Source organism: Chelmon rostratus, chromosome 9, assembly GCF_017976325.1.
Source record: "Chelmon rostratus isolate fCheRos1 chromosome 9, fCheRos1.pri, whole genome shotgun sequence".
Lineage (NCBI taxonomy): Eukaryota > Metazoa > Chordata > Actinopteri > Chaetodontiformes > Chaetodontidae > Chelmon > Chelmon rostratus.
Window position 1 is genome coordinate 8,951,286 of NC_055666.1, and position 13,983 is coordinate 8,965,268.

At 43.6% G+C, this 13,983-nt stretch overlaps 1 protein-coding gene across 2 annotated transcripts in view; it reads right to left on the reverse strand.

The window, feature by feature from the left end:
- Positions 1–8,188, reverse strand: part of tenm2 (teneurin transmembrane protein 2) — a 149,555-nt gene extending 141,367 nt beyond the window's left edge. For both annotated transcript variants that reach the window (XM_041943522.1, XM_041943523.1), the window contains exon 1: positions 7,963–8,188. In XM_041943522.1, the coding sequence (XP_041799456.1) occupies positions 7,963–8,188 (226 nt within the window). The remainder of the gene's footprint in view (positions 1–7,962) is intronic.
- Between the last annotated feature and the right edge of the window lie 5,795 nt (positions 8,189–13,983).

The window sequence follows — 13,983 nt, forward strand, 5'->3', positions numbered from 1 at the left end:
ATTCTGTGGCTGGGGAACATGTTTAATTACAGCCTAGGAAGCAAGTGACTCGGCTGAGAAAAAAAAAAAAAGCACTTGATAACACTGACATTTACAATCTGCCTCATTTATCAAAAGCTGCCAAAGCAGAGTCAAAGAGGGTCATTACATAGTAAACATAGATTAACTCAACTCTCACAAAACCCACACAACATTGTCTAATAAATGATTTTTAGTCTAAGAAAATTGCAGATGTCAGCATGCATTTCCCCAGACTCTGTCAATTAATTGTCTTGTTTGTTGCCCGTTATTTGTGCGTGTGTGTGTTTGTGTGTGTTGGGGGGGGGGGGTTCTGTATGCATGTGTGTGGGGCATGAGTGTCTGTGAGCCAGCATCGGTGCTAAATAGCTGGCACCTTCACCATGCATTTCCCTGACCTCTCCCTATTATTTGTCTCATTTGTTACCCAGTGTTTGCATGTGCGTGTGCATGCACCTGTGCCAGCATGAGTGCTAATAGCTAGCACTTTCGCTTTCAGAGCACAGACAGGGTTTGACAAACTCAGCTGAGGTGTACTCCGGGGTTTTGTGTGAATATTGCTTTAGAGGGAATCTCACGGGGCACAACAGGTTCTGACAGACCTGTACTTAGTCCCAAAACAACTGTTGATCATGTGCATCCATGATGCAGTGAAAAGAGCAAGAGTGAGTCAGTAAACTGGGCCCTTTTGACATGTACTGTAGCCTGAGTGTGTATGCATGAGTGCCAAATGGTGGACCAGATGTTACATTGAGCTAAGTCCCCCTTTACAGACCTCCTCGCACGTACTGGGGCCACACATACAAAACCACACGAGACGTTTCCTGTCTATAAAAGATCGAATATGGGGATGGGGTGAGTGGAAGTGCATTGAGGATTGGAGCAGTGTAGAGTCGGCCCCAGGATATTCTTCAGCGACTCCTCTGCTCTGCTGCTGCAGCTACGGGATGCTTTTGAGTGTCAGCAGCTGGCAGAGACACAGAATGCTAGGGAGAAGACAAAGATAAAGAGGGATCGGAGGAAGAGGGGAGGGATCACATTTAATCTCACCGCCATTTATTTTTAATAGCATGCAGCTGCTTTGTTCTCTCTTTGATCATCGGCGGTCCAGGTTGACTATAACCCAATGGATTGCAAGGACACACACAGGCATGTGTGCATGCATACACGCAAAGTAGCATACAACCACATAATCTGTATATCATTTTAGTTTGGGGGATTTTTGTACTTCTTTGCTGCCAATTTTGAATGTCCAAATCCTCGTACACTGCGACTCTCCTCAGTGTCTGCAGACAGGGCTGCACACAGATATGTGCTACCTCTGTGACACATGGTGTCATCAGCCGCTGCAAGGAATAAGCTTCATCAGGAGGTGTGACACGTGGTAGGTACACATACCCACGGCTGTGCAGGAGCCCTGACTAAGCAGGAGAAGTCGCCAGTGAAGCGATAAGGACAGGAACCCTCACTGGCTTCCCACTGGCAAACACAATTCACATGAAGTCGTCAGTAGGCACCACTGCCTGGAATCAAACCCTGAGATCTCTGCAGAGGTGGAAGAGAACTTGACTTCTGTACCACATGTGTACCAGCACACGTTTGTTTGACTGGAATGAAGTCTGCATAAGTAGTTTGCAGTAGTTTCAAAGAGATTTGAAGCGGTCAAGGAGTTGATAAATCACATTAATATACTTATAATATATACTTTCATTGGGGTATAATCTGCAAACAAGTCATATAGGAGGCTGCTCTCTCAAGAGGGTTAGGGTGTGGTCCTGAATCTCGCTGAAGAGGGCATGTTTTGAAAGCCTGATGCTGCCCGCCCAGATACTTGGAAGTCTTCTCTCCCCAAAGAATGGAGAGGGCAGAAGGAGCAGAGGATGCTTCTCTAGGCTAAAGCCTCCACCCGACCACTCAGCCGTGCATTTTCCTTGCCATTTGGTCCTGAATACACGCAATGGAGGCAATCATGCCAGGATGTGACTGGCAGAGTTTGGCAGAGTTTTTGGACAAAGCAATCCTTGGCTGCCGTAGTGATTTGTCACATCAAAGTCGATGGAGAAAGGGGAATGCAGAATGAGGTAAACATGGCCATTATACTGCAGGTATACTGCCGGCTCATGTCGGTGTGAATGGGCTCATTCTGATTATATTAGCACATAGATCTGTCTGCGAGGATGAGAGGTCAAGCCTATAGAGCTCCGATAGCAGGCAAAACCCTGTGTGTGAAATCAAGACACACACTGTATGCCCGTTCACAAAGCTGTAGAGAGGGCTCCAACATAACAAATGTGTGATGTGATCACTAAAGCAACAATACAGGAGAAAGCAAGGATGAGGGAAAGGGGGGGAAGAATGAGACAAAGAAAGCAGGCATGAAAGGTGTGACAGAGGAGACAAAGAGGACACAAGAAAAGTGAGAGTCAGAGACAGAATGAGTAGATGTTGTTGAGTGTTGTCCAGGCAGTAAGGCAGGCAGGTGGGTGGTGGATTCTCTGTGTGGTTTCCATCCCTGGGGGCAAAGCAGCAGAGGAGAATGCAGAGAGGCTCATTTAGATCCTTCTAAAAGGAAAGGCCAAAGCTTCTAGAGACTACAATGACTGTGATAATGCCTGCTGCCTACAGGTGGCCCTGCAAAGGCGACACACCCCTGGGATGCGCTGATTATGAGCTGCAAAGAAGGACTGGGAGGGAGAAAAGGAGATGTACAGCATGGGTTGAAAGATCAGAGAGACAGAGTGGTGAAAGACGACAGACAAACAAAGAGAGACTGCAGCAGGAGAACAGAGATGTATGGCGCTTCTGTGCATTGCTCAGAGTGGCACATAAGAATTTGCACATTTCTTGGCTGTTGTTTTGCTTTTTTTATTTGATAGTGCAGCTGGAGAGAGACAGGAAAGGGGGGAAAGAAGCGGGGATGACATGCAGCAAAGAGCTCTGGGTTGGAATCGAACCCATATAAGACAGAGTCATGTTTGCATTTGTGTCACAGAATTGCCTGTTTGGCAGTGATGCACGCATTTTCAGACCAAACTAACCTCCTAAAAAATACAACCAAAAATGTCTCTGATATTTCTGGTTATATGTGATTGAGACTTGTACCGTATTGGGATCGCTAATGTATTCAAACATGTTGCTTTGTGGTGTTAAATAGTGAACACTTGTAATGAGCTTTCCAGGCTGCTGCATGTTATGGTGAGGAAAGAATGTGTTATTTGGCTGTGCTTATCCAAGCAGACTAGGTAATAAGTGTGTAATGGGGAATGAGTGGAGTTGAGATCCAATGAAAGCAGGGGGTCTGCTGGAATACACAACCAAAGCCGCTTTATCAAACTCTGCAAGGAGCCGTTTGGGACAGCTAGTGTTAAAATACTGAAAATTAACTGAAGGGAAAAAGGATTTACTCAAAATTTGCACACGGTGAGAAATGTGAAACACAGCTTGCTGTAGCTGCGTGATTTCAAATAGGGATTTTTAACATTATACAACAGTATATTGTACAATACAACAGCACTTCCTCATCAACTCTATTCAGTGGGTAATCAGACCAAATTGTTATTGAGTTCCACTTCATTCCTTCAGCCTGACATTGTGTTACTCCAGTTGCTAGGAGCAGTTAACTTAAAGTCCTCCTCCACTTAAAAAATGTATTTTTCCTCTTGTTCCTACAGTTGAATGTTTGAGCTTCATTGTGCAGTTTGACACCAGGAGGCTGCTTTCACATTCATCTGAAAGCTGAAAGCTTGTCGGTGCTCAATGGAAAACACAAATTTAAAGGGTCGGCGAGGATTATTTCTGAATTCACAACTAGTTTGGAGGACAACTTTACTCCAATGACCAACTAACACTGACTTTTCAGTGACGCCCTAGAAATCAGTTACATTTTGGAAACGAAAAATAATTACGTTTTCATAGATAATGGGGTTTCAAATGAGGGGGATGGAGTAGGTGGTATTTAAAGGATTTTAATGAGATGATTACATTTTTTTTCATCTTAATCCTAAAACATGTCTGGAGGGGATCTTTAAGATGTATGCCAGATCAAACAATTATGTTGATTGAAGAGCTGCTGTCTCTATCAGTTGACAGACAACAACCTGTACAGTACATTTTCATCTCAACTAGCACCATTTTCAGTTGCTATTGTTAGTAAATGTAGCTACTGCTAGCTAGCTACTCAGAAAGGTCATTCCCCCTTTCTGAACCCCGTCTACTAAGCTCTGATTGACTAACTGCCTCTCCAACATGGGGGGAAAAGTCAATGGGCGCAACACCAGACTTTTTTGAATCCTGAGACATAGAAACTAACCATCTGAAAACAAAATATACTGTAATAAGTTAAAACCAATTACACTATATCAGAGATGTATGTAGTATTATGTGATTAGCAGTGTTTCATTCAGGTGTACTGTCAACGTAATACTATACCTTGTATCATTAAAGAAAACAGTGCATAAGTGCAAATGCAAGCACACGTTTGGGCCACAGTTCTGCCCTTCAAGACTTCTGGTATGGGAGTATGTCGAATGCAGGAGGAATACGTTATCAGCATGTGGAGTTGGGACTGGCCTAAATAAAGGTCTTTGACATTAGCTCCTCTCACCTGCCTTTAAAGCAGTAAACTGTTTCCCAGTGGGCGATTTGCACTCCCAGAAAGACTCCAAACAGACTCCACATGTGGTTCCGAGGGAAGGTGATGTTCCTTTTTAAGTTGGATTTATGCTTCAGGGAACACTGGAATTCCAGTGAAGCTTTTCATGCATAATGATGTGGAGTAAGTAAGTTATTTCAGAGGGCAATTATATCTTTGGAGTAAAGTCACAACTACAGTGAGATGTAGCAGAACCACTGTGCACATCCAGAAATACAGTGAGAAAAACAATACTTTTTTTAAGGGGAAAAGTGAAATATACCTACAAATATATACGTATATCCAGTATATACCCATATAACATGAACCTGTTCTTACGATGGAAAAGATTTTTTGATGATTAAAGAAAAACGTCCATGTTCTTGCTGCGCTGCTCCAAGAATCACATCCCAAGATCCTTGATTTGGCTCAGGGCACATCCTGAGGACATCTGCTATACTCCTAATAATTTGCACTGCATAACTCCATGCAAATGATCTTTCAGAATTACCAAAACACCCACCACCCAGTAAATGAGCATTTGTGCCTTAGCAGCGTTTGCACATGCAGGATAATGAAGCCTGAGCGGCAAAAATCATCAAAATGGACATTAGTGGAGTATGAACTTCTTTTCCAAATGCTGCATGTGAGCCGATAAAATACTCGATATGAAGCTCAGCAATAGTTTGTGAGGGTGCATCTGTGTGTGTGTGTGTGGGCTCCAGTCCCACCTTGGTATGACACACACTTTTGCCTCACACATGGATCTAATGATAGCTGTAAGGGCAAGTCAATATGTATTAAAACACCACAGAACTGTAAATTGGCTGCGCCACACAAAATCATTAAAGCAACACTGCACTCTGAGAATAGCGTGAGATGACTTCAAAACTTCTCAACAAGACGCAGAAATGCTGTGAAGGCTCGGCCAACCAAAAGAGCAACATGATTATAATATATTCAAACTTCATCAGCACATGAGCTACTAATATTGCAGGCCTGTTCAGATATCAGGCCGATCTCCTTCAAACCATTTGTGGGATATTCAATAAAACAACAAGGACATTATCTGAATTCCATTTCTTCTATGTCCAATTTGTGTAGTTCCTGCTGAAGAAAATAAAGTTTCTGTCTACACTCACCATCTTGCCTCTGATCTACAAGCTGTTCAAAATAAGAACACATTGTATCAATCCCTCACTCTCTCATGTAGTAGTTACACAAATATTTGGTGGAAAAAGATGAAGAAAACTCTATTTATCTGCTGCTCTCTCTCGCTGCGTTTTTCTCACTTCGACTCCTTCTCTTTCTCCCTCCTTCCAGCACTACTCCTCGTCCCGTGGTGTCACAGTCCATATGGTGCTGCAACACTGTTGGTCTCCTGTGGCCACACTTCCCACGATGCATCTGTGGCTCTGGGCTTTCGAGGGAGCTGATAGGCTGAGAGGACTGTGGTATCGACCAGCCATCGCCTGGTGTGAGGTCAGCCCGGTGCAGCAGTGGAGTGTGTCCGAAGAGCACACACCACTGACTTCCAGTCTTTCATCCATCCCGCCAATCGATCCTCCATTTTCTATCGTTACCTTTGCCTCCGCAGAACAAAGTATGCTCTTCTGTTGCACTCTTTTCCTTTGAAAAAAATTCTTCCCAGCGCGTGTGCCATTAAACATTTTCTTCTTTAAACTACTGACAGATTGATCAATTTCTCTAAATGCTTGATACCACGCACAGCCAGACATGAAACCTTGACAGTAGGTCTACCTTTTGAAGCTGGACGCGCACACACTCACACGCACACACAAACACATGCATATGTATAAATATTTTTTGCGAGGGGGGTTTTACTCTTATTTGCCGCTTTTTTGCATTGTTATGTTGTATTGCTCTGAGCTCTCTTCCTCTCCTGTCTGCGTCCATGCAGAGAAAACAGAGCTTAGCAAAGATCAATCCCATTGAGTCTGACTCCTTTCACTAGCCAGGGATCAATACTGCCTGTTTCATGTCCCTCTGCAATATACACATGTGCACACACACACACACACACACACACACACACGCACACAAGAACACACGTATACAGAGACACACTCGGTTTAAAGACATGCCTATGAGAGCAGGCCCACCCCTTTAGGGATGACCTATCGGCCTATCGGCTAACTTGCTCACCAGGGGATACAGAAGTTCATTATGACAGGCTTGCCAGTGCTAAAGGTCTGCTTTGGTCCTCTGCTGCAAAGTGCAGCATTTACACCATCCGATTGCATTAACAGCTTGCCACAGAGGCCTCGCAAGACACACGCAGCGGCTGAAAGTAATGTAAATATGTGGAAAACATTTACATGTACGACAATGTGGCTGCCGAATGTGTGATAGCAGATGTTTAATGTAAGAAACACAAAACAGGACTTGAAGGCCTCTAAAAGTGTTTAGCTATGCTTGGCTCAACCATACATGCTGGACGGGAAAATGAGTTGCTTACTGGAGCTGCACTGAGAGCAGAAATAATCGGTCGAAATTGCCACAACCTTGAGTTCCTAGTTTCGCTTTTTACTTGCAATTGGCGGCCGTCATTATCTGGAATATCTAGAAAGTTGCCTTTTATAACCCTGGGACCTTATTGTATCTCATAAACTCCTCTTTTTGACGAAGCTTGCAATTACATCTCTTCTATCCGTCATAATAATATATAACGTATATACTGTAAGGCTTTGTCAGAAATATGTTTATACGCTTTCTTGCCAAGAGTGAGATGGAAAGACTGATACCGCGACCGTGTCACCACTCTCATGCCTGTACAGTAAATATGTAGCAGTCTGCTAGCTTAGCTTAGCACAAAGATGAGAAGCAGGGGGAAACAGCTAGTCGAATGGACACATTACGTTGCATTTGTGTAATATATACAAAAAGTGTCAAAAGAACATGTGATGCCTCTCAGAGCAGCCCGTAAAATCACCTCAAAGTGTCAATTTTAAACTTTGTTTTTTGTGCAAATTAAACAAATGAGCTAACATGTTCATTAACGAGCTTTGAGATGCTGCTAGGCACCCATTCTAAGTCTTTACGCTAAGTAATGCTAAGAAGTTGCTGGCTGTAGATACAGAGTCAGCTGACAGACATGAGAGTGGTATCATTCTAATCTCAATCTTGGCAGGAAAGAAAAATAAGCATATTTTCCATTATGTTGAAGTATTCTTTTAGTCAGAAAATTGGCTTGATTTTCCATGTAATGTCTCCCATCCAGCACTTCATGGACCGAGCCCAAAACCACAATGTAATAAAGCATTTGAAGGAAATGCTTCGCTCCACAAACCCACCTTGCCTGGAGTACTCATCGGCCTCGTGGTGAACCAGGTCGGTCACACAGCCGCCATAGTGCAGCCTCTGCTCATGGTCGAAGGCCTTGAGCGTCTCGCTGGAGCTGTAGGACTTCTGGGTGGGCACGCGGCACTCGTCCGCATCCAGGGAGGCGGTGTTGTACTGGGACTCTTTGGAGCAGCGACCCCTGGTCAGGGAGCGGTGTCTACGATCCTTCAGATCCATGCTGAGGTTGGATGTGGAGGGGTAGGGATGCAGGGGAAAGAGATGGAAGCAAAGGAGGAGGAGGAGGTGGTGGGGGGGAGATGGAGGGGCCTCCTAGTGGGCCTCCGTAATGTCAGTCTCCACTTCAGTCACCTGGAAAACAGAGATAGAGAGAGGGAGATGGAGAGAGTGGAAAAGACAGAAAGCGGTTGGTATACAATTAATGGATGCACTGCTGTGACTCACTCTTGCTTTGCACTCCCCGGAGAATCTACACAGAAAGTTAGGTAAGAGGGAGTGTGGCGAATGGACATTTGAGCAACCAGGCAAATATACAACACATCGGAGTATTGATGCAGGATAAGTAAGGCTATTGTGGGGAGAGACGGAGCTGCCAGCACTGTGGTCCACAGAGATAGACAACCATCGACCTGGCTGATGAAAAATGGCCAGCCAGCGTTGAAATCTATGACATAAAAACAGAGAGTGACTCAAACCTGCTTCAGCCATCCTGAACCGATGTCAGCGGAAAGGGAGAAAAGTGACGACACGAAGGGAATTAAGAAACAAAAAAGCGGGTGGGAAGCAGAGAGGAGATGCAGACAGAACGAGGGGAAAGAGACACAGATTATCTAGAGTGGGAAAAGGTAAAGGGCGAGAAGAAAAGAGGAGCAGCCGGATGCAACAGGAAGGATGGAAGAAGAGGAGAAATGACTTGAGGGCATTGCTAGTCTCTCCCTCATTATCAGAGTGAGAATGAATCCCTCTCCCTTAGAGGCCGTAAGGGATAATCAAACACAGGCAGACACGGATACACACACACACACACACACACACACACACACACACACACACACACACACAACATCACAAGCACCCAGAAACAAACACACTCAAAAGCACATATACAGTATGACGGTAGCTGCCCTGAGATAACAGTATTTGGCCTTAACACAGCTTGTAGCACAACTTGTACTACAGCTAAACATGTGCATCAAGACATCACTTCCTCTTTGGTGACGCCTGATCTGTTCATTCCTTCTGCATCCCAACCAGCACACGTTTCATCTATTCAAATCTTAGACTTGTGGAGGCAGATTATACAGTACATGATTATGATGCTAATACAGCATGATACGAGTGCAGCGGCCTTGAGCAACGCATTGCATTAGTAGCTAAAGATCAAAGTACAACAATACAACAACCAGCAGTAATTGACAGGAACGCTTCCAGCAGCTGCCTGTATGGGATATTTATGGTAATAAATAGGTCATCCATGTTTCTATCGCTTCAGGCCGAGGAAAGTCTGGTCCACCCACTGCATTACAGCGTAGCATTGCATTTTCATCAAAATACCTCTCAGTCTGGACCGCATGTATTGATATCAGAGCGGGCGAGAGCATTTCTAAAGAACAGGCATCGTTTGATTCAGAATATGTGATGTAACTAATCGCACGCTGGGACAGAAGAAGAATGAGAGGGGAGAAAAAGAGAGAGGAGGAATCACAGAACGCGAGTCAATCTATTCAACGAGGGCTCATTTTAAAATGCTTAGAAGGTAGTATTGAAAAGTGCCCTGCTATGTCCATTGATTAACAGTAGGTATTAAGTCTCATAAAGAGCTCATTATGTTCCAGCATCCATCACACGGGCTATTAGGAGTTCAACCTTAATGTGTTGGTACCTTGAGTGGTGGGTGAGGAAACAGAGAGGGATACCGGCTTGGGAAATGTGTGGACATCCTGACAGGCATTATGCAAATGACGGGCAAACAAGGCTTTGAGTGTGCACTGTATACCTGTTGAGTGCATATGGCAGAGGTTAGGGTTATGATGGTAGTTAACTGGGGAAGGCTATTAGCATAGTATAGCAAAAAGACTGGAAGTAAGGGGAAACAGCAAGCTTGGCTCCTTCCAAAGTTAAAAAAAAGACTAAGAATCTAAAAAGTCACAATGCTCAGCTTTTAGGCAGGATTAGATTAGATTTCAAGGCTGTGTGTCCCACCGCATCTCTAGGTAAGAATGGTACATCTTCAAAACAATCCAGTGTAGTTGTTTACTGGATGCTTTTATCAACCTTCAGTGAACACCATTTCCAATACGGTAAGCAGAGAGGGAGCGAATGGTGTAGACATTTCAAAAGTTGGAAAAATTACATGATTTGGTGGATATCATGGAAATCAAGTAGCGATAACACATGTACCTGCACTCTTCCGTAGCTGTCGTTTTTTTGTATGAAAAACAATGCGTGCTCATGCTCTGATTGGCCAGTGTTCATTCCTTTGTGGGGGTTAGATGATTGGTTAGGATAAGAAAAATATGTCAGGGTTAGAGCCAATCAGAGGCAGAGTAGAGGTGGGTCGTCATAGAATATGAATGAGGGAAAAAAGAAGGAGGTGAAATCAGAATTTCGGCTCTCTGTTTTGCTATAAAATAGCACTTAAACCTAAATCCTGTCAATCCCTACTTCCAGTCTTTATGCTAAGCTAGGCTAATTGCCTCCTGGCTCCAGCTCTGTACTTAATGCACAGATATGAGTGGTACAAATCGTCTGATCTAACTCTGGTAATGAAAGTAAATAAGCAAATTTTCCAAAATGTTGCGTTGTTCCGTTAAGAGCAAGTTTGCAAGTCCGGGGTTAAAGATATAGGAATTTATATTTCAGTACGGTGATATACAACTAACAGATATGTGTGTGTGTGTGTAGCAAGGAAAAAGATTTGAGCAGGAGTTTGCAGGAGTAATGTTACTTAAGCAGGAGGAGAAAGGACACAGAGTGAGAGATAGATGGATAAGGTGGAGAAAGCCGAGGGGGTCAATCACGAGATCTGGAACGCATATCAATCACATTCCACCCATGCAGGTGTTTTCCTCAAGGTCGCTGAAGCACACATGCACACACGCCAAACTTTTTCTTGTTAATTACTCTGGTGACAGTGGTCCAACCTCCCCTGATCATCACACTGAGGCGGATTGTCTCATTCATCAGAAGCATAATGACTTATTGTCATTCTGACCAGTCAGGCACACAGATACAACAAACACACAGAAAGACGAGCAGACACACGAACGCAAACACCCACATGATGCTGCAAGTAGCAGTGCTTCGTTGACAGGCAAAAGAGGGCGGTTAGACGAAGGAGAAAAGAGACATGCGTGCGACCGTGAAGTGACCATGAAATCCAGGCAGAATGAGAAAAGTAATTGGAAGACGACAGGGAGGGTGGAGAATTCATTTTCGAAATTACAGAGGTGAAGTTTGGTACAGATAATGGCCTTTTCTCTGCAAATAAGAGCTTCGGAAGAAAAATATGGAAAATGACACAATGTAAATCCACTGTAACTAGAAATCACACCCAGTTAATAGGAAGCTAATGACATCGGTGGATTAGTGAGCTTCAAACACGATGGTTTTCCATTCAACCTGATCAACCTCTGAGAGTCTAAATACCAAAGAAAACAAGACCGCAATATGAACGGTGTTAACACAGAAAGCCTTAAACCCAGATGCAGCCACTCAGGCTGTTCTCATTCCCTGGTGACGTAGTACAAAAAGTGGCAAAGTCCACATAGGGAGGAGGTCAGGGTGGATGGATGGGTATAACACTTGACTTTCAAAGTCAAGGTGGACATATTTTAACAAACGTAAGTAAGTTAACTTATGTAACGTAGTTATATCACATATGTAACGCAATGTAATGTAGGGGACGTAACCTACATCACGGCAACTGCTTCATTGCATTAACCACATGACAGAAAGTACGGTGGCCGACGGAGGCAAACGCGCTGCAAAAATATTTCCACTGGGAGAAATGTAGCGCAGCCTCAGCCAATCCAAACGCAGGAATGGAAACATGCTGCAGAACAAATGGATACAAAGTCTAAAACAGAAAAACTTAAACAAACGCATTAGAAAAACGCTGCATATTCGGTCAACACAACGGAAGTTCTCCCAGCCTCTAGGGGGAGCACTAAGTGGAACAGCTTGATTTTTGGCGAGAAACCAGATGAGAGAGGGTTTGTTTTTGATGTGGGAAGAAAAGTGGAGTAAAGAGGCGACATGGCATAAAAAGGGTACGTTTTCTTCTTACATTTGGCGGAAGTGTTTTACTTCCCAGCCAGCAGAGGGTCAGCAATGTTTCAGCAGTAGGTGCATTCGTTCACCTATCCTTTGAAATTGCCTCAGGTCGGCCTGTTTTGTGTTTTATGCCTCAACTCCACCTGAGGAAAGTGCTGCAAAGACTACCGGCTGTGGGAACCTGCTGATCACAATCGACCCGGCTCGGCTGTGCATATTATTTATAGTTACATGTACATTGGCTGGATACCCAAAGACAATTAGCTGCAAAGATTCCATTCAGCCGCTGCTCTAATTTATCAGACAAATAAGCACGGTGGTGGTGTGCGAGTGCAGATGCTGTTTAGGGCCATCACACTGTAGGAGGCTTCCTGTGCAGATGACTCCTACTGCAGCTAACTAGGAGAAAGCTCAAGCAGGGCATGTTCACTCTGCATCAGATACAGACTATCCAGACGTTGTTTATTGACATTTGACACACTCTGGACAAAATTGTACAACACAGCTTGCACAATTTACAGCTTTTTGGATAATCCAGTATGTACAGAGCTCCATGTGATAGATGCTGTACTGCAACAAGGATGCAACCAACTGACATTAATATACAGCAGAAAATAGAAAACAAAAATACCTGTTTTCCCAAAGCCTAAAGCAACATCTACAAATGTCTTTTTGTGTCCAAATCCCAAACGCTTTTGGTTTATTATCACGTAAGACCGGTGTTGTTACAACAACCACATTCCCTGTTTCCTGAATCAATGAGCTCCACAGTAGCTTAGCTCTCACATTTCCCCAACTATTTCTGAAGCTCAAGTCAGTGCAGCTCTCTGCTGCAGCCTGAAATAAAACAGGAAGTGATGCCGCCGCCGCACACGGACGCGTATGAGAAGCCGACAGAAGCACTTCCGTATGTCGATGACCCGAGGCGTACTTTTATTGTTGTTGTGCTTTTTGTTGTTGTCTTTTTTTTTGTGTTGCCAAAGTGGAAAAGTGAGAGCTTCTTCTTTAATAAACAACAACAATGCAGTAAACTACTTTTGCCATGCTGCTGTAGCTTAGCTTGCTACACTTCTGTGGTATGTGTGAGAAGATTTTCATTTCAACTTGAAAACTGGAAATGTTATTTTCGTTCCTTTCGCTTCTTTACTTTATTTGCCATCTTCCGTATCCCTTATCTTATCTTATCTCATCTTATCTTATCTTATGGTTGGATAGGAAGAGCCTCTAAATCAGCCATTATCTGGCTCATTTAATTCAGTTGTAACCAAACCAAAAACAACAATCAGCCAACGAGACTGGTGGCTAAAAGCCTGATAAAACACAGCATGGAGCCTTTCCATCAGAAAATTAATCCACTCTTCCAACACTCTTTGTCAACAGGAGATGAAGTTCTTCATTTGGTGTCTTTTTCCCTCTCTCTCTCTCCCTCTCTCTATCTTTTTTTTTTTTAATTTGAAAGGAATTTGAACAGAAAAAGACGGCCTATTGAAAACACAAGGCCCTGGTATCACAAAAGACAACATTGTGGCTATAAAGCGTTTTGCTCTCAATTTTCTGCTGTTTTTGTGCTGCTGCTCAAATTAAGTTGTTTACACAGTTTGTTCACAAAGACAAAGAGAGGAAGACACAGAGTGACTGAGAGAAATAAAAGAGTAGACGCTGAGAGAGTGGAGTACAGAGAGGTTGTGCGAGAATAAAGAGGAAAAACAAATTGTTATATGAGACTCATACTCAATTAC